At 49.4% G+C, this 21,536-nt stretch overlaps 1 protein-coding gene across 2 annotated transcripts in view; it reads left to right on the forward strand.

The window, feature by feature from the left end:
• TPP2 (tripeptidyl peptidase 2) overlaps positions 1-21,536 on the forward strand; it is a 398,345-nt gene that overhangs the window by 121,585 nt on the left and 255,224 nt on the right. For both annotated transcript variants that reach the window (XM_085622690.1, XM_085622691.1), the window contains exons 9-10: positions 140-267; positions 16,616-16,715. In XM_085622690.1, coding sequence (XP_085478816.1) covers positions 140-267; positions 16,616-16,715 — 228 coding nt within the window. The remainder of the gene's footprint in view (positions 1-139; positions 268-16,615; positions 16,716-21,536) is intronic.

Consider the following 21,536-nt stretch of genomic DNA (forward strand, 5'->3'; position numbering starts at 1 on the left):
AACTAGTAGTAACAAAATACTCCTTGAAAATGCAGGCCTTTACCTTCTGTTTTAACCATTACGTTTTGAATCTTTGTAATCTCACTATTATATTTCAGCCTTCTGATAGGTTATTTCATGACTTATTTCTTTATTGTAGGAGAATATGCGAAGCAATCAACGAAGCAGTGTGGAAAAACAACATAATCTATGTATCCAGTGCAGGAAACAACGGCCCTTGCCTTTCTACTGTAGGGTGCCCAGGTGGAACCACATCCAGTGTAATAGGTTTGTGGATATTTTGCTTAGCTTTAGGGATTTCGGGACTAATGAAAACTTTTCTGCTTCTCTCTAGGTTATTTACGCTTCTCGTTATTGTAAGAGTTTAAACATTTTCAGTATTGTGGGGAATCAGGTTCCTCCATTCATATGATTCATTCAGAAAATGTTAATTTCTTGCAATTGACAGGTCCTGGAGCTAAACTATTATTTGAACAACACATTTTTGTTTAGTAGAACAAAGAAAGAGATTTTTCATAAACCATTTATATGCATTTAAGACCAAAAAAAAAGGCAAAGCACTTTCAAATGCCTCACCATATCTCCACATTTGCAAATTGCCCCAAGCTCATGAATTCAAATTACATCAAGGACATTACAATAACTAGCCTACAGCTGGCGGCTAACCCAACAACATTCTCTTTACCTTCATCATGGTATAGTGCCATTAAAATGACACCCAAAACCCCCAAATCTTCCCATACCACTTAGGCACATCCTAGCACAATATATTGGTTCCTCTCATCATTGGGAATCAGTCCAGGCTGCTCAACCATTTGTCTGTTTTGTAGTTCTGTCCACTCCACTGCTTGATATAGCTTAGCGGTGACAAGCCTTCAGTTAATGAATGCTTTCAAGTATGTTTACATATTGTTATTCAAAGACTGTCAGCAATACCAGTTTGGAAGAGCGGTTAGAAACTTATGGTAGCTAGTTCAGTTTTGGTTCTTGCTATGTGAAATGATGGGTTACAACACTAGTTTGTGAAAAACTAGTCGGTCTCTGGAAACTGCCTGCCCAGTCCTTGGGGCGAGAGCCGGCATTATGGCATTGTTGGGTAAATGATCTTATGGCAGAGTTACCAGGCTGCAACACACAAATGTTTAAGTTTTTCATGCATTAATTAATTAATGAATGAATGCAAATGTAAGATCTGCTGTAATGGGGTTAAGAGACTTTGTGATTCTTTTTCAAGCACCAGTATCTTACCTTGTGCACACTTGCATTCATTGATATTGCAATGGAGTTTATCCAAATCATTTTGTGTGTTTTAAATACAATGGTACAGATAAAAACTGAACTGATTTGCAAAAATTTGAGTCCTGTTTTCTCCGACTTCTGTTTGTACTGTGCCACCTAATAGTGGCATGTTCAGAAACCGCTTCTCAAGGCAGTGTAAATTTACTACCATGCATTCTTACACATGTATTTTGCAACTATGCTCCTTTCTCCTGCTCTGGTGCTCATCTTGACCAGTTAAATCTGATCGAGACATCTAGCCGCAGATTCCTTATCTTTGAATTTCCTAGGCGTCCGACTGGATACTGAAGTTTTTTCCTCAAGCAATTACCCCTGCGTGTCAGTAGGTGGAGTTGTTGCCGTCGTCTTGGGCGTAGTTATGTCCGCTTCATCTATATAGGCATCACCTCGGTGCGCTGACTTCAGTTCTTTTTTTTTTTTTTCTGTGCCAGCCAAGTGTAGATCTGCGACGAGAGCTAGCCTCTGTCTTTTATCGACATTTTGTCGTCCCCTTTTTTGGTGAGTAGCCTTTTATCAACATGTCTAGGAAGATTTCTGGATTCAAACTGTGCGGTGCCTATCACCGTGCCATGTCAGTGACCGATACACACCTGGTTTGTCCCTAGAGCGTGACCATGACCATAGCTTTAAAAGCTTTGAGGGAGCGGTCCCCAATGTTACTTACAGCCCGGGACTCTGCATCACATCGCAAGACTCCTAGGATGTCTCGTTCTCGGTCCCTGTTGAGAGGAAGGTCTGGGCACCACTTCGGGAGTCCCAAGTCCTTGGGTAGGTCAGGTAAAAGGCATAATTAACACAACAAGTCGAAGCATGCTTTGATTTCTCCCTGTCCGTCAGCCGACGCAATGGAGGAACCCTGGCGTTCTAGACCTTGTTCTTCAGAACCTGTGCCTGGGTCGGCTCCGCACTTACCCGCATTTCCGGGAGTCGAAGAATTGTATGACACCATGTGCCTTGTATTTAGGTGGCCTTACTCTACTGATGCGCCTTTGGGCCCCGTAGACTCAGAGGGGCTCCATTGGGTTCTGCATGAGTGGCCCTGGCATCTCCTCATGGATCCGGGCCACCGCTCGTTGTGCTATTATGACCTTCCCTGGTGCAGGCCCAGACTCCTATGCTCCCGGCACTGCTGGTGCCCCTGTGGTGGCACCAGCCCCATTCTGAGTCCCAACGACCTGGAGCTGGTACTGTGTTGACCGATACTGGCACTTCCTGTTCATAGGTAGTTTCCTGAGCCATATTCTGAAGGGCTAGGTGTGGAAAAAGATTGGGAGGGGTCACTGGACCATTTAGAAGACCAGCCTCATTATGAAATGGACTGGTGTGAGGAGTTGAGTGAGGCCCGTGGATTCTGGCATTCTTTCTCCCCCTACTGTGGCTGCGTAGGAATGAGCGTCATTCGCTATGGTAGTGTGAAGGGCGGCTGAGGTTCTTGACCTTCAGCTCCGTTCAGTGGCGGTCAAGACTAATATCTTGACATAGGTCTTGCAGCCAGGTGTCTCCTCATCGGAACCATTGCTACCCTTTAATGAGGCCCTTACAGATGACCTACTGGTTACCTGGTCCAAACCCAGCACAGGGGCTCCTGTGAATACAATAATCGCCTGCTGCCACAGCCCTGCTCCGGGCAACCCAAGCTTCCTTACCACCCACTCTACCCCACACTGCTTGGTCCAAGCCTCTACCTCTCATGGCACTTTCCCTTCTGCTCCTCCTGACAAGGAATCCAAGAGGCTAGATAGTTGGGGTAGGAGAATGTTTTCTTCCACCAGCCTTGCATTACGGGCGAGAACACTGCATGCTTATTGGCGACTTATTCTCACTCCCTGTGGGAAATGGTTGCGCAAGTGCTCCCACAGGTACCGGGGGAGGCCCGGGCCACCCTCTCCCAAGCATGATGTATGTATGTATGTGATTTATAAAGCGCAACTGTTACTCCAAGGAGTGTCCTGGTGCTATAGCGATGGTGCTAACTGCAGGTAGAAAAAAAGGAGAGAGAGCCTAAATTGAGTAGAAAAGCCAGGTCTTAAGTTTTTTCCGGAAGATCTGGGTTTACTTTATGGCCCTAAGGGACAGTGGCAGCTCATTCCAAAGAGTAGGGCCTATAAATGAGAAGGCTCTGTCTCCCCCGCTCTCGTCTTAATCCGAGGGACAAAGGCCAGGCAGAGATTTCCGGAGCGAAGGTTTCTCTGGGGAGTACAGGGCTTGATTTTGTCATGAAGATACCTAGGACCTGTCCCGTAAAGTGCTATCTGAAAGAAACACGTTAGTTAGATTCCTCACCTTAGAATATCCCCAGGCGTCAGACTGGATCCGGAAGATTTTTCGTCAGCAATACCCCTTGCGCGTCGCTAGGCATCGTCTGCGGCTCCGCGTCCGTCGTCGGCGTCGTGCGCCGGGATGACGTCGTCAGAGTACTTAGACGCCGCCCTCGCGCGCTGACGTCAGTTCTTCTTTTTTCCGCGCCAGTAAGCGCAGATCCGGGAGAGCTACCCCTTTAGTCAATTTTTGACTAACTTTTTTGATCCTTTTTGATCGTGTCTCGACACCGGTGCCGGTAGGATGCCTGGGTTTAAAGCCTGTACGGACTGTAACCGATTGATGTCGGTTACGGACCATCACCGCCGGTGTCTTTACTGCTTGGGCCTCGATCACGACGCGGAGTCGTGTTCGGACTGCAAGGCCCTGACCTCGAAGGCTAGACGGGAGCGGTCCCGTAAGCTTCTCGAGATTCGCCACTCGGCTCCGCGCGCCTCTCGATCCCGGTCCAGGAGGAGGTCCAAGGATCGGTCGCGGAGCCGCAGCCGACGTCACCATCGGTCGTCGGGATCCAAGTCTTCGGGTAAGTCGAAGCATTCCAAGAAGTCCAAGAGGCGACATCGCTCTTCGGACTCCCCCCCCGCCGGTCGCGCGACTCGGTCGAGGGTCAGGGTGGTTCCACCCCCGCGGCTCCGGCGGAGCCGCAGGCGCCGCGCCCGTCCCCATACCCTCCGGTCCCTGGGACTGACGCGACGCCGGCGGAAGTCAGTGCCTTCCTCTCGGCCATGAGGAACCTGGCTCCGCCGTCGGCGCCCGCTGGCGCGCCTTCGGGCCCCGCGGACCCGACTGGGCTGCCTTGCCTGCCGGTGGCTCCGGCCCCGGCGCCGTTGACGGCTCCGGCCTCGACGCCGCAAGCGCCCGAGGGACCCGTTCTCGAGTCCCCGTCGACGCCGGTCAACCTTGTCACGCCTCCTCCGCCGGCGTCGACTCCGCTCAACGTCGTGCCCCAGTTCAGTCCCGCTCCGGGCCCGGCGCCGGTCCGGCGTCGATGGACGCCGAGATCGACGCCGCTAGAGACACATTTTTGTCTACCGCCCGGCTCCGTTACTTTCTCCTCTACACCAGGAGTCGGATGATGGGGACTACTGGGAGGGATCCGAGGATCCTATGGCCGCTCAGGCCCAACTGTCCCAGGACTGGGCAGATGAACTGGGGGAGGCCAGTGGTCTGGATACCTCGCCAGACACTGGATTCATCTCTCCTCCGACTGTGGCTTCGGAGGAGGGTGCTGCTTTCTCCGTGGTGCTGCGCAAGGCGGCCGCAGCCCTTGGGCTCGAGCTACCTGCCATGGCTGTGAGGACGAACGTCCTCACTGAGGTGCTTCAGTCTGCAGCAAGCTCCACTGAGCCTCTGCTGCTGTTCAATGAGGCCCTCACTGACTTTCTACAGGGCACCTGGTCCAAGCCCTCCACAGTTCCTCCTGTGGACAGGAACGTCGCCAGGCGCCACCGCCCTGCTCCGGGCGACCCCAGTTTTCGGTCCCAACACCCTACCCCTGAGAGCCTGGTTATCCAGGCCTCCACCTCCCAATCCTCTTTCCCGACCGCCCCGCCGGACCGGGATTCCAAGAGACTAGAGCAGTTTGGCAAGAAGCTGTTCTCTTCCCTTAGTTTGGGCCTGCGGTCTTTGAACACCGCTTGTCTCTTGGACCGTTATTCCCACTCTCTGTGGGATGCGGTGGAGGACGTGCTGCCCCTGTGTCCGGAGGAGGTCCGGACACGACTTACCCAGGCTCTGGCCGATGGGAGGGATGCCGCGCGACATGCTATAAGATGTGGGCTTGACACCACGGACTCGCTGGGTAGAGCGATTTCTACCTCAGTGGCGCTTAGACGTCACGCCTGGCTGCGGTCCACGTCATTTTCGGGTGATGTCCAGAGCTCTCTCATGGACATGCCCTTTGATGGCACTCGCCTTTTTGGCGAGAAAGCGGACAGTGCGCTGAATCGCTTTAAGGACTCCCGGGCTACGGCCAAGTCCTTGGGCCTCTCGGCCCCGCGGTCGCAAACTTCCGCCTTTCGCCCCTTTCGTGGCCAAGGAAGGGGTGCCTCCTCTCGTACGCCTAGCCACCAGCCGCAGAATCAACCTGCGCGCGGCCGCGGACGTGGTTTCCGCCGAGGCGGTTCTGGTCCATCACATCGGACAGGTGGGTGCTGCAAATCGTCCGAAGGGGCTACTCCCTCCCCTTCGAGACAACCCCTCCAGCCATGCCACCGCAGCACCACCGTATCTCGGGGGATCATTTGAATCTTCTCCACGAGGAAGTTTCCGCCCTCTTGGCCAAGGGGGCCGTCGAGCGCGTTCCTAGTCCAGAAGTGGGTCGTGGTTGGTATTCCCACTACTTTCTGGTTCCCAAGAAGGGCAAAGGGGGCCTACGCCCTATCTTGGACCTCCGGAACGTCAATGCCTTCCTCCGGAAGGAAAGGTTCAAGATGTTGACCTTGGCTCAGGTTCTAGCTGCCCTAGACCCCGGAGACTGGATGGTAGCGTTGGACTTGCAGGACGCATATTTCCACATCCCCGTCCTGCCGGCCCACCGGCGTTACCTGCGGTTCACGGTGGGCTCAGAGCACTTTCAGTTTACCATGCTCCCCTTCGGTCTCACCAGTGCCCCTCGGGTGTTCACGAAAGTGATGGCGGTGGTCGCAGCTCATCTGCGCAGATCAGGGGTTCCAGTCTTCCCCTATCTCGACGACTGGTTGTTGAAGGCGGGCTCGCCCCGGGCAGTCGTCTCCCACCTCCAGACTACGGCGGATCTCCTGCATTTGCTGGGGTTTTCCATCAACGTGCCGAAGTCACACCTGAGTCCCTCTCAGAAGCTCCTTTTCATCGGAGCGGTTCTCGATTCGGCGCAGTTCCGGGTCTATCCATCGGAACAGCGGGTCCGGGATATTCAGGCCCTGATTCCCATCTTTCGGCCTCTATCCTGGGTTTCGGTCAGGCTAGTGTTGCGGCTTCTGGGGCTGATGGCCTCCTGCATCCTACTAGTGCATCACGCCAGGCGGCACATGCGGGCTCTGCAGTGGGACCTGAAGTTTCAGTGGGCCCAGCATCACGGCAACCTGTCCGGCCATGTCTTGATCTCGGAGGGCACTGCACAGCAGTTGCAGTGGTGGCTCACGGACCTCGATTGGGTCATGGGCAGAAGCCTCTCCCTTCCCCAACCGGAGCATGTCGTAATGACGGATGCGTCCCTCCTGGGATGGGGTGGCCATATGGGAGAGGCGGAGATCAGAGGCCTCTGGTCTCCGGCGGAGTCTCGTCTCCACATCAACCTGTTAGAGTTGAGAGCGATCCGGCTTGCACTGAAAGCCTTCCTTCCCTCTGTCAGGGGAAGTGTCGTGCAGGTGTTCACGGACAACACCACCGCCATGTGGTATTGCAACAAACAGGGCGGGGTGGGGTCGTGGACCCTTTGTCAGTAGGCTCTGCGCCTCTGGACGTGGCTGGAACACCAGGGCGTCGCCCTAGTGGTTCAACATCTGGCGGGCTCTCTGAACGCCAGAGCAGACGAACTCAGCCGCCGGTGCATGATGGATCACGAATGGCGTCTGAACTCCGAAGTGGCGCAAGGTCTCTTTCAGCAGTGGGGAGAGCCTTGGTTAGATCTATTCGCCACCGAAGAGAACGCGCAATGTCAGCAGTCCTGCGCGTTGGAATTTCCAAGGCAGCACTCGCTCGGCGACGCTTTTCGTCACGAGTGGAGTTGCGGTCTGTTGTACGCCTTTCCGCCTATACCACTTCTGCCCAGAGTGCTGAAGAAGATCAGGCGCGACCGGGCCCAAGTCATCTTGGTGGCTCCGGACTGGGCACGAAGGTACTGGTATCCCGAGCTACTCAGTATGTTGACCGATCCTGCGATACGTCTGCCCCTTCGGGAGGATCTTCTGTCGCAGCAGCAGGGGACGGTCCTCCACCCGAACCTGTCCAGCCTCCACCTCCATGCGTGGAGATTGAGCGGCGGCAGTTGATGCCATTTGACTTGCCTCCTGAAGTCTGTGATATCATTCTGGCAGCCAGGCGTCCCTCCACAAAGACGGTATACGCCTGCCGGTGGAACAAATTTGTGGCATGGTGCACAGCAAAGGCTCTGGATCCCCTTTCCGCCCCTCTTTCTGAGGTTCTCCTCTTTCTTCTTTCTTTGGCCCGGCAGGGCTCTGCCCTGGGCACCCTGAAAGGTTATCTTGCTGCCATCTCTGCCTTCTTGCGGCTTCCTGATCAGCCTTCTCTTTTCAAGTCCCCTGTAGTTACACGCTTTCTAAAGGGCATTACTCACACGTTCCCTCCTGTTCCGTTTGTAATGCCTCAGTGGGACTTGAATCTTGTCTTGACATTCCTGATGTGCGCTCCCTTCGAGCCTCTTCACAATTGTCCCCTTCGTATTCTGACTCTTAAGACTGCTTTTCTGGTAGCCATCACCTCGGCTAGACGGGTGAGTGAGCTCCAGGCTCTATCATCAAAGCCTCCTTTTCTGTCTGTTCATCCGGACAAGGTTGTCCTTCGGCCTCGTCCCTCCTTTCTTCCGAAAGTGGTGACTCCATTTCATCTTGGGCAGTCTGTCACCTTGCCCACCTTCTTTCCGCCTCCGCATCCTTCCAAAGAGGAAGAGAGGCTCCACCGTCTGGACCCAAAACGTGCGCTCTCCTTTTATTTGGACCGCACAAAGCAGTTCCGGGTGGACGACCAACTTTTCGTTGGATACGTGGGTGCTAAGAAGGGGAAAGCTGTGCACAAACAGACCATCTCTCGGTGGGTCGTTTTGTGCATCAAAATTTGTTATTCCTTGGCAAAAAAGGACCCTCCTGCTGGGCTGTGCGCCCATTCTACTCGGGCCACTGCGGCTACTACTGCTTTGGGATGGGGTGTCCCTTTGCAGGACATCTGTCAGGCGGCAACGTGGGCTTCGCTACACACATTTGCCAGGCATTATTGCCTTGACAGCCAAGTCCGGAGGGATGGCTTCTTTGGCCGTTCTGTCCTCCAGGACTTTCTGGTGTGATCTTGGTTCGCAGACCCACCACCGGGGATGGTATTGCTTGGGTATCTATTCTAAGGTGAGGAATCTAACTAACGTGTTTCTTTCAGATGAACAAGTTACTTACCTTCGGTAACGATGTATCTGTAAGAAACATTAGTTAGTTAGATTCCTCACCGACCCACCCATCCTCCCCGTTCTCCGAACTGACATCTAGGGTTAAGGTTATCCTTTTCAGGCCCCATGATTTTATTTTTGGCACCAGTGTCGGTCTTTGCATGGCTCTGCGTTCCTGGCGCGGAAGGCTATGTACAAGAACTGACGTCAGCGCGCGAGGGCGGCGTCTAAGTACTCCGACGACGTCATCCCGGCGCACGACGCCGACGACGGACGCGGAGCCGCAGACGACGCCTAGCGACGCGCAAGGGGTATTGCTGACGAAAAATCTTCCGGATCCAGTCTGACGCCTGGGGATATTCTAAGGTGAGGAATCTAACTAACTAATGTTTCTTACAGATACATCGTTACCGAAGGTAAGTAACTTGTTCTTTTGGGTTAGAAGCAGTATTTTAAAAGTAACCCTCATCGTAACTGGAAGCAAGTGTAGGCTGTGGAGGAGGCCGGAGTCATATGAGTGACGTGGGATCCAAAGATGGTACGTGCTGCTGCATTCTGAACTAACTGCAACCTGTCTATCAGGTATTTGGGTAACCCAGCGTACAGGCTATTTCCATAGTCCCTCCTTAAGGTAATAAAAGCCTGGGTTACCTGTTGTCTGGCCTGAAAGCTTGGGTTACCTGTTGTCTGGCCTGAAAGCAAAGAAGAGGGAAGAATTTCCTAAGGACGCGGAGGAGGGTAAAGCACGTGCACACCACAGAGTTGATTTGAGTATGGAAAGATAGTTGCTCGTCGAATGTAAAGCCCAGGTTTTTTACCACTTGATTTGTTAATAGAGAAGGAGGGGCATCCTTTGGCCAGAAAAATTCCCAATGTGCCTTGGCCTCCGGTCCGAAGAAAAGAAGCTTGGTCTTGCCCTCATTACATTTAAGTTGGGTATTGGACAACCATCTACATGTTGCATTCAGGCACTCGTGGATTTTCTCAGCAGGGAAGGCCTCATCCTCCCCCCCAGGAGAAAAGGAGTTGGGTGTCATCGGCATATGACACTATTTTGGCACCCCAGAGTTCTAATATGGGGGCCAGAGGAGAGCGATGGATATTAAATGCGTCAGGGTCAGAACTGAGCCCTGAAGCACTCCAACAAGCAGCTTACAGGGGTTAGTGGAGAAACCTCCTATACCTCTGTCTTCCAAAAAAAGAGGCAAGCCATTTCCAAGTAGTATGAGACAGGAGAGATGCAGGAAAGTTTGCCATCCATTGTGGTCTTGACCTGACCCGACTCGCTGGGCAGAGTGATTTCATCTATGGTGGCTGTTCGACGTCACTCCCGGTTGTGGACTTCTGGCTTTTCGGGGGATGTCCAGGCCTCTCTCATGGACATGCCCTTTGATGGCACCTGTCTCTTTGGAGTCAAGGCAGACATGATGCTGGAGCACTTTAAGGATTCATGGGCTATGGGCAAGTCCTTGAGTTTCTCAGTGGCCACTCGTCCCCAGTCTGCCTTTCATGGCTACGAAAGGGGCTTTCATCCGCGCCAGTCCTATCTCAGCCACAAGACCGCACAGGTTCAGCGACCTCCGCACTGACTGAGGGCATGGCGCGTTCCAACCCTGTGGATGGGGCGGCCAGAGGTTGGTTCATTGCACCCCCCATGCAGCCTAAGTCTCTAAACCCTCTTAGTCTTGCTCTGTAGATCATGGGCGGCCAGTTGGTGGCAGGATCAGCCATTACCTCCGCCGCTGCCTCCATCTTACGACCGGCTGATGGAAGATCATCTTATTTTGCTTCAAGAGGAAGTTATGACTCTCTTGGCCAAGGGAGCCATAGAGAGGGTTCCGGCACCAGAAGTAGGCTGTGGTTGTTATTCTCACTACTAACTCGTTCCGACCAAAGGACAAGGGACTTCAACTACTTTCTCAAATAGGAAAAGTTCGAGATGGTAGACTGGATGGCAGCGTTGGACTTGCAGGACACCCAATTCCATATTACCATCCTGCCTGCTTATCGATGCTACCTGCCGTTTACAGTAGGCCATTAGCATTTCCAGTTCTCCGTGTTCTCCTTAGGCCTTACCTGCGCCCTTCGAGTGTTCACCAAGGTAATGCTGGAGGTCTCAGCTCATCTGCGCCGATCAGGGGTGTCAGTCTTCCCCTATTTCGACGAGAAGCTGTTGAAGGCGAGCTCATCCCAGGCTGTAGTTTCCTATCTCCAGAATATGGCATACTTTCTGCATTTGATGGGGTTCTTTATCAACGTGCCTAAGTCACACCTGACTCCCTCTCAGACAGTCCCTTTCATCTGAGCTGTTCTGGAAATAGTGCAGTTTAGGGGCAATCCTCCCGAGCGGTAAGTCCGGGATATTCAGGCTATGATAATGATGTTTCTGCCTCTATCCTGCATTTAAGTGAGAATGAGTCTGAGGCTGCTGGGCCTCATGGCCTCTTGAATCCTGCTAGAGACACATGCCAGATGGCATATGTGGGTTCTGCAGTTTGTGGGCGCAGCATCAGGGGAACCTCACAGGATCTGCAGTGGTGGATGACACCGCAATTGGGTCACAGGCAGACCCCTCTCCCTTCCCCAACCAGATGTTACAGTAGTGATAGATACGTCACTCCTGGGATGGGGTGGCCACTTGGGAGAGGTGGAGATCAGAAGACTCTGGTCTCTGGCAGAATTCAGACTCCACATCAACCTGCTAGAGCTCTGAGTGATTCGTTTGGCATTAAAAGCCTTTCTTCCTTCCATCCAGGGAAGGCTAGTACAAGTGTTCACAGACCACACCACTGCCGTGTGGAACTGCAACAGACAGGGCGGGGTGGGGTCGTGGAATCTTTGTCAAGAGGCTCTGCGTTTTTGGGCTTGGCTGGAAAACCAGGACATATCCTTGGTGGTTCAGCACCTGGCAGGTTCTTCGAATGCCAGAGCAGACTAAATCAGTTGTCAAAGCCTAGCGGATCATGAATGGTGTCTCTATCTGGAGGTGGCGCAAAGTCTCTTTCAACAGTGGGGGGAGAGCTTTGGTTAGATCTGCTCACTTCTGCCAAGAACTGTCAGCAGTTTTGCGCACTAGAGATCCAAGACTGCTCTCTCTGAGATGCTTTTCATCTCAAATAGAGCTCAGACCTCCTGAATGCCTTTCTGCCCATGCCACTCCTGCACAGAGTTTTTAAGATCATCAGTGACCGGGCCCAGTTGTCATTGTGGCCCCTCGGAACGATCTTCTGTCTCAGCAGTAGAGGAGGGTTATCCTCCTAAACCTGTCAACTCTACTCCTTCTTGTGTGGAGATTGAGCGGCGGCAGTGTACAGCATTTAACCTTCCTCCTGAAGTCTATATTATTATTTTGGCAGCCAGGCGTCCCTTTTCAGTCCGTGCATGCCTGCCAATGGAACAAGTTTGTAATCTACTGTACAGAAAAGTCTAGTGACCCTTTTTCTGCTTCCCTATCTGATATTTACTTTTTTGTATCCTGGTCCAGCAGGGCTCTGTGCTGGCCACTCAAAGGGTACCTTTCAGCCCTGTCTGCCTTTCTGTGATTGCCAGACAAACACTCTTTATTCAAATCTCCTAAAAGGAGGGGATCAAATGACTGCAAAATCCACAAGTGATATTGGTTACACACTGCTTTGTATAGCTTTTGCCAACAATATTTTATTAAGTTTTACGTCCTTGACATTCGACTAACCACATAATTCATGACCGAAAACATAACCTTATAACAGTACACTTCAGCCCCTGCTTCCAGTTTGAATGCTTACCATTCGTATTGGCAACCAGTCAGATACATATTTTCCTCCCGCAGCTTGTGTCGTGTCCCAAAGGGTGATGCCTCTTTAACTCAGACTGCTTAGAGCCGGAGTTAAGCCTTTTCTTCAATACCTCGCGCAAGTCTCCCCATTTGGTTTCAAAGTTCAAAGATTGCTACTCCACCTTATGTGTGAAATGCTCTATTGCACATATTGTCCATAATCTAACGTTTCATTGTTTTATTAAATTATTTGTGGGTGTGCCAGCCCTTTCTAACTATATACCAACATTCGGTTCATTGCCCCTAAACATTGCACAACTGTATACCATTCTTTTCTATGTTCTTCATTTCTGACCGGTGTAGGCCTACTACCATCACCCCCGGTCATCCAGCAGAGGGTAGGCCACAATCTGTGTGTTTTCCCCCTTCTCTTTTCAGAAAGGTTTTAACATTGGACATTTCTGTCGTACATGGAGTGCAGTGCTTGTGCCACCACACTTTCTCCAGCATTCTACTCCTCTGGATGAATGCATTGTTTATGCATAGTACCACCTATACATTACCTTCGTATAGCTTTAAAAAGCTGGTGCCACTCTCTAACACTACCTCATTTGATACCCACTACATTGGAGTAGTAGAGTGCAGTGGCCTAGAAGTAAAGGCATCCCCTATAATAGTACCTGGATCATTCTCCAATCCTGGGGTCTTTCAAATATTGTTGTATAGCCTTTGCTTCTTCCCTCAAGCTATTCAAACATACCGTTTGCAGGAAAGTGCCCCTTTCTGTCATGGTCACCCCCACTTTTTGCTCACCAATGCTGATGTTTTCGACTGGAAGCCTGCTGACCAGGCCCCAGTGCCAATGCTATTTCCCTAAAAAAAGTCAAAGATACGATTGGCATACAATTGGCATATACTGTGGCACCCTGTAGTCCCTATTACATCGTACACCTGGTACCTAGGGCATGGGTACCACAGAGGGTCCCAAAGGGCTGCAGCATGTCTTATGCAACCCTAAGAGATGCCCTCACAAATTGCATGCAGACTGCCATTGCAGGCTGCATGACATCGTGAAAACACACCATGGCAGACACTCTGTGTTCCATGCCCAAGTTACTTCATATGATATGTATGTAACCCCCCCCCCCCCCCCATAGCAGGCCTCACAGCCCTAAGGAAGGGTGCTTTGTATCCTGTGTGAGGACATATCTGCATGAGCAGATAAGGCCCTGTGATGTCTTAAGGTATGTACTGGGCACTGGTGAATACCAGTTACATAATGGCTTCACTGAAATGTAGGTGTTTGATGTCAAACACCTTGGTTTAATAAATCCATACGGATTCCAGTTTAAGGTTTATTATACTATGCACCCAGAGGGCACCTTAGAGGTCCCCCCTGAAACCTACTAGTCCTCTAATGTGGTCACTGACTGGTCCTGTCCAGCCTGCCACCACAAACTAGTTTCTGACTCCCAGGGGTGAGAGCCTGCACTCTTGGGAGGTATGGAACAATGCCTTCTCTGGCAGGAGGTGCCATCACCTTTTCCAAGATGGCTAGTGGATCTGCATATCCAGGCCAGAGGCTTCAAAGCCTTTACCGCCTTTGATGTGAAACCCCGGCTTCCTCCAGAGTTGGAGACCGCTACCCCCTGAGGCCCATTTGGCACCAGGACAGGCAGGGAATGAGCTATACAGTAGGCTACCTGATGTGCTTCACGAAGGATGGGTTACTCCATATTGTTTTTGGTTGAAATAGGAACTCTGGGACAGGGCCATGCCCACTCCTCGCAGGAAGGTCATATAGGGGTTGACGGCTACCCTTCGTTCTCCTTAATGCCTCTAAAACTAGTATTTAAGGGGAGTTGGCACCAGAGAAGCAGAATCGTCTGATTTAAGAAGGAGGACACGAAAGAGCTGCGAGGAGCAAGAACTGAGGAGCAGCAATTGACTTAGCACCAAACCTGGTCGCCTTGCTGCTGCCCCTGACATTTGGGACAAAGACGACTCGCCCTGCAGCTGTTCAGCCTATAACAGGCTGTGAGGGCTGCCAGCACTTCAAAACAGCCAGCCTCTCCCTTGGAGTAGTGGAGCTATTTCCCTTCATTCTGTAGGCCCGAAACAAAATCTCCGGTTCACCGAGCTGCTGATCCCCCAGCCTCGCCAAAGCAGCACCCACCCAGGAGGTGTTCCATACCCCCCAAATGTCAGTCCCGTCTCCCCAGCGAGTACCAAGAAGCTAGACCCTCCACAAGCCCTTAATCACCAATACCCGGGTACCGACCCCTTGCAGTAGCCAAGACTTGTCGGTGGTCCAATCCGGTCACTGGCTCCACAGAGTCAGACTAGCTGATGGGGGACGTCCACACCGCAGAAGCCATCATCTACAGTGGCCCAGCTGTCCCATCTCCAGGTCGTCACCTGAAGCAAGTGCCTCTGACTGCCGTGACCTGACACCTCAAAGAACCTCAGCACCCGAGCCCCATAGCCAAAATCCAAGTGAGCAGACTGTGTCTGTAGCGCCCAAAGACCCCCTATGACCTGAGCTCACCCATGAGTTCTGCCAAACTGGTCCGCCAGTCCCCGCCTGCAGCCTGCCCCAGAGAGCTCACTGAAAGAGTGCCTCTGACCGCCACAACCCGCTGGACCAAAGACCACTGCACACAAGCCCCACAGCCTGAGGGCAAATCAACCGACTGTGCACCCCGGCTCCAGAGACCATTAAGACCTGAGCCACCATTTGGGCTCAAACCAACTGGCCCTCTAGTCGTCTTTTGCAGCTTCTTTTTACATGTACTGTTTACCATGGACTTTAAGGGCTGCCCAACATCAAAAAGCACCTCTGCACTCGGACGCCCCAGAGCTGACCGAGGTGACCTGTTGGTACTGTCTTGGACCTTGGCTACTACTTATCTTAAGTGAAGAACAGTCCTGTAAGTCATTGACAAAGGGTCTTATGCAGTGTGTGTTCTCCCCATAGGTTAATATTTCAGGGAATAACCTATCTTAAAAAGTACTTGCCTGTTAACGAAGGTCTTGGTGCCTAAAATAATATAAAAAGCTGTGTTATTTTAATAAATTGGTTTCAGATGTCCTTGTGTGTTACATTTATTGGCTGTGTGTTTAAAACAAATGCTCAACACTCCCATTTGATTAGCCCAAATTACACTACCTACCATAAAATAGAGCACTTGGTATTTTTTAAGAAAGCACTGTAAACCAATAAAGACTGGACGGTCTAGAGCTTGGACTCTTTACACAATATACTTATTTTAGTGCACTATATAGAGAGACAACTTCCTACACTGTTTTCATAGAATTCTCCAAAAAGGAACCTAATATGTTTAGTCAGCAGTGAGAGGAAAGCATTATGCAGTGTAATTTGACAGCAATGTCAGTGGTTAGGATACATTCACAATTTCCAGCAAATGTCTTTGTTCTTCTCGATGAGCCTCTCTATCTGACTCTGAAATGCCCAAATATAGGTCACTAGCTCATTGTACTACATTCCCTGATAATGGCTAGCAAGGCCAAAACTATATGGTTGCTTGGGTTACCATTCAGAAGTGGTGTGGATAGCCCCTTTGGGTTTGAGCTAAGGTCATTTACATGTATTTGGAGCCTCCATGCAATGATAAAGTCAGCCAAAAAGTGATGCAATTGAATGTGTCTCAGAACAAAAGCAATGGTTCAGAATAATTAAAGCTTTCGCTCCATCAGATTTTTGATCCTTTAGATTGACTCATTGACTTATAAATAATATATTTTTTTGTTTTTTGATTTATTACTCTCTGAGCTGGATTGGCAGTTTGAATCCTAGGAAAGGTACGGGCACTGTAAAAAACATGTGTGTGCAGGCAACTTTTTCATTCCTGCCCAAAGCAAGAATGTTCTTTACTTGTTTTCTTATTTCATTCTCATAGGATCACAGACATCCTACCTTAAGTAAGATTCTGTTGCAGGCTTAATTCTAATTGACCATAAGCCTTGTACATCATTTATAAGTTGAAATAGGTTTCAGGCTGAATACAGTTAATATATGCATTCGATACAATTGATATTTGGCAAGATGCTGCTTAGTGTACATAAGTTGTGGTTTCCACCTAACCAAGTTTATTTTTTCACACCACTATTAACTGATATTCTCTTCTTAGGTGTTGGTGCTTATGTTTCACCTGACATGATGATTGCTGAGTATTCTTTGCGTGAAAAGCTACCTGCTAATCAGTACACCTGGTCATCCAGAGGCCCAAGGTAGGTGGAAGAATTTGTACAATCTTTAAGAATGCTTTTATAGCTTATGGTTGCCTTTAATTTTTAGAGATTGTATGTTCTGTAATGTTTTACGATATTCGGTTAGATCTGAAGAACTGGTACTGTACAGAAAACCTGAACATTATTGCATTTATATGCACTGCTGCAGTATTCTTCTAGGTGCCTGTGATAACTCAGATTGACATTCTCTCTTGGGCTTTAAACAGCAGTATTCTGTTGTTTTGCTGCCCATTCCTTGTCTTGAGTATATAAGGAGAATGTATGTAAGGAAACCATGAAGTGAATGATAACATTATACAATTGTAGGATGGGTGCCATGGGTGTTTGAAGGAAATACCGGAGGTGAGGATGACATTATATGTTTAACATTTTCAGACCCTTGAGAGTTTGGTGGAATTTCATTTGTTATGTTCTTCTGTAATGTCTAGTACTGAAACGTTATTAATATATGTGGGGATACACTACTTATACTAATACATTACGTTTCACTAGTTTGCTTGAGATTAAGGTATTTTTTTTGTAAGTTTTGTAAAGCACTGTGTTTCATTCTGGGCAATTTAGCACAGCATACATTTCCACTCAAAGTGTTCTGCAGGAGAGTATTAAGGGTTGTTCGGAGCTCAGTCAGCCACCAACCATCGCCCTTGATGGTACTTGTCATCACTGTTGTTGCTAGTCAAGCCCTTAGCCAAGAACATGACTGACTCAGTTTGCAGGGGATTCTTGAACTGAAGATAGCTAGGTTTTACTTTCAAATTTGGCCTCTTAGAATTTCAAAATTTCGGGTGTGTAGTTGCATGACTAACCATTGGCCCACATTGGAAAGTAGTGGACTCTCAGTCTGAATCTGGTGACTGGATCTGTGGAATGTTTGTGCAGTGAAAAAGGTGACAGTAACTGTTAAAGAATATGCAGCACCATTTGTGAGCAAAATCTTAAACTCCTCTGGCAAGTACCAGATAACATAAAAATGTGCTTGCGTTCGCCCTTTACTTGAACCATCGCTGGACCCAAACTGGCCATTTAGCTACAAACCCTAACCATGTTGCAACCACAAAAAACTTCTGTACAGGAAAGGGGCCCTGATGCCTTTCCTGACAATCTAACTTGAAACCTCTTCTTTTGTACTTTGGTCGGTTGTGGAATGGTCTGACCCCTCTAGCTTTCTTGGTTCTTGCAAGAGCTTTCTCCCACAAGGGATTCTAATTTGCGCTTGGGATAGATTATGGTGATTGTGGGTGCACATTTGATCGTGGGTACCACAAACATTCCCTTATTTCAGAAATCTACAAAACAAACCACCAGAAACCCATCCCAATTACCTCACTGTTGCAGTCTCGAACATCAGGTTCTTGAGATTATTGATGTCCAATAGACCAGTGCCCAGTTAAGGCACCCAAAAAAGTCTGGGGAATCCCTCAATCAGTTAAGAAACCATCTGGTTTTGACTCTTGGTTGAATAGATTTATTAGTGGGCAAGTACCCGCTGTGGAGTCTAAATGTACCTAAAGGTTCAGGATCTGTGTCAAGAAATGTACAAGGGATGATTGAGGTTTTACAGTGGTGAGGGCACCAGTTGAAGCCATCTGCTTTAATTCCCACTGGCAGCTGGACTTAATGGTTAGTACTTCACCATGATATTTTGTCTAGATAGCAGCTTGAACAGGGTTTTGAAACATAAAGAGACCTCATTCAGCCAACAGAACCTATCCATGGAAGTAAATGTGTGTATCTGGGATTGGGGGATCGAGGCAGGGTATAAGGGCATCCAGCAGGTGCACATTCAATTTGGGACAGAGGAGGTTCATCTTCTTTAGATGTGCGGCCCCACAATAAATGATGATGCTTGTCTTCATTTAAGTGGTGAGCTGGGTTGAGGGAGTCCCTAACTTCTGGGTGACCTCACTCCGTTAAAATATCCTGAGCAAAGATTGTATATCCAGCTGTGCCTTGTGAAGGTGTTCCTCTGATCAGGTCAGTGCTACTGACAGGTGCAAGCAGGGAAGCATGCCTTCTCTCCAAGTCACAGCAGTAAAACTACTCCAATTTAAGCCTAATACTGATACTGATAGAATAGCAGCTCTGGGAAAGCAGAGAGATTTCTTCTCCTATACTGGTTGGCAGGCCTCTTCAGTTTTCAGATGCTCTATCAAGTATTGGCCTACTGGGCCAACATTGCTCTGAATATCTGTAGTTGTAGTGAATGTAACTGTCTGCAATGCATGTAGCAGAAAGTGTTTACTGAGTAGAAACTCAAAGGTGTTGAATAAGACTGTTGCTGCAGGGTGCCAAGCCGTGTTGATCTATGGACAACTTTGATAGCAGCTTCTAGCTTGTGGAAGACATTATTGTACAGATTGTTTTATTCTGGTGAAGTGATGTCAGAAATTATGTATGTGGAGCGGGGGAGAGCCATGTCTGTGATGTAGAGTGCAGGTATAAGATGTGTTCAAAGGGCGTCTGTGATGTATACAACATGTTGTTTTGCAGAGTAAGCCTTATCGGTATGAGGTGTGTTTTATGCTTTTGTTTTATGTGGAGGTAAGAGGGATGTGCATATTATTGGGATTGGTTATACACAGTTGCTTATGCAGCTGGTGTGCTTAGGGGTGCTTTGACGGTGATGGGTGAGGTGACTAGGAGGACATAATGTTGGATGTGGAAGAAGCATGCGTTCTGGTAAAAGAACACTTATTTTTTGCTTTAATACATCTTTGCCCTGTGGCCTAGCCCAGGCCAAGTTTGTTGGACGATTGATGTCCCCTCCTAAGGAGTCGAGTAGAGGATGGCTTTAGTTGTGTATTCTGGCTCTAGGAAGCTTTGAGTAGAAACACTTTGCAGGCAATTGGGAGACATGGTTGGTGTGTGTGGTATTCAACTTTTAGAAATTATGGATGTTGTTCTGTCAGTCATGTAAACAAGGCCAGGTACTGTCAGCTAATGAAAGCAGTGTGATAGAAAGCAGTGACTCTGGCCCAGGTGAGCCTTATTTTGGGGGTACAACCACTTGGCATTTAGGTTTATCAACTTGCCAACATTGCAGGATTTTTCTGATGGATACTTCTAAGTATGGATTCCTCACTTGTGGAATAATCCAGAGGCACCATACTGGTCTGGGAAGCTTTCACAATGCTCCTGCGTCCCGCCAGGATGCAGCGTGCAGTTCCGCCCCAGTGCTGCATCCCCCGGATATGACAGAGCAGAGCTACATATAAGCACCACATCTGCATGCTGATGTTGGTTTCTTTCCACACTACTCAACACAAATCTGGAGCGCTGTTCCTTCTTTTGTCTGGCCTTTGACAATTTATTTAAAAAACACAATAAAACTTGTGTGCTTGCCTAAAACAGGCTTCAGGTCATTCCATGACTGTAAGAAACAGATGTGGGTCACAGACCCGCAGGAGGTGTCTCTCTGGTGTCTGGGTTGGGCCATGATTTGAAGTCCTGCGACAAGTTTGCACTTATACATCCTAAAGTGACCCAGGAGGCGAGGTGGTAGATCGCAGAGCCCCAGGAATCAAAGCCTTCATGCTAGTCTCACTCCAGGGTGGGGGCTCAAGCTCAGGCCCAGACCCCTTCTTGGGCTAGTCTCACAAAAGGGGTGCCTTGCTTGAAAGTTGTCCTGTTAGTAAAAAAACAATAAAAAAACACAAAAAAGCAAAGTATGATTTGTCTTAATCTCATCACTGCACTTCCAAGGAAGTGGTGTGAGGGCATCACAATAAGTCTGTCTCTTCCATGATCTCAGAGTATTCAGCCGACACCCCCTCTCCCCCCCCTCCCTCCAATTGATGCCAGTGCTCCCCAAATTCCCAAGGCCATCAGTGACACTGCGGCAGCAAGTGGAAGCCTTCGTAGATGCCATGCTGCAGATCTTCGACGCATTACTGGCTCCCTATGGTGTGCTTTCAGGCCCAAGGATCCTCCAGTTGGGTTTCTACCAGCTGGACCTCCCCCAGTGGCAGCTGACTCTGGGGGACCTGTTTTGGGTACTGACATCGACTCTGGTGCCTATACCTTTGCCGCACCATTATGCATTGATGCGTCATGCTGTTTTTTTGAGAAGATGGGCAAGTTTCGCTCTTGGACATGACCTTCGGTAGCTCTCTCCTTTTTGTAGTAAGCTATTTAACATAGTAGAGCTTTGGCACGCTATTTGGGACTGAGGACCCCTACTAATCAGTTTCCTCACTAGTTCCTGAAATGTAAGGGCTTTTCCAAGAGTATTGGTGTATAGACCGCACTAAACATCCTGATGTTGTAGGCTCATTCCTTAGTCTTGGTGAGAGTTGCTCAGTCTTTTTGGCCATTTAGCCTCCTGCATTTTCCTGATCAAGGGAACTGAAAGAGTCAAGCAAGTAACTGATGCCCGCATCAGGGGTTGCACTTTACGCTGTCCCACCCTTTAATTTCCTGGGTGGTGTTGAGTCGGCGCGAAGCCTCATGGTGCCACCTGGCAGTGCGCAGGATCATTGCTGAAAGCTTTTCTGATAAAGTCTGGCGCCTGGGGAATATTCTTAAGATAAACAATATGCGCGAAGATGGAGTACCCACCAGAAACCGCATTACTGAAGGCAAGTAACTAGTTCTTCCGTTTATGTAGTCATGCTGAGGTGTGCCAATGTTAATGTGTTTGAGAGAAACTTGGGAGAAAATAAAGGGGGATCAGGTGTGCTGTGGTAATGTAAACATGCGTCATGTGCTGGCCTCCTTTTTGTTGGTAATTCAGAGAAGGGCATGAAATGCTTGTACTGGTGCAGAGCCAGCTAAGAAGTATTTTTTATTGTTCTGGGTTAA

This window comes from Triturus cristatus, chromosome 8 (assembly GCF_964204655.1).
Source record: "Triturus cristatus chromosome 8, aTriCri1.1, whole genome shotgun sequence".
NCBI classification, from domain to species: domain Eukaryota; kingdom Metazoa; phylum Chordata; class Amphibia; order Caudata; family Salamandridae; genus Triturus; species Triturus cristatus.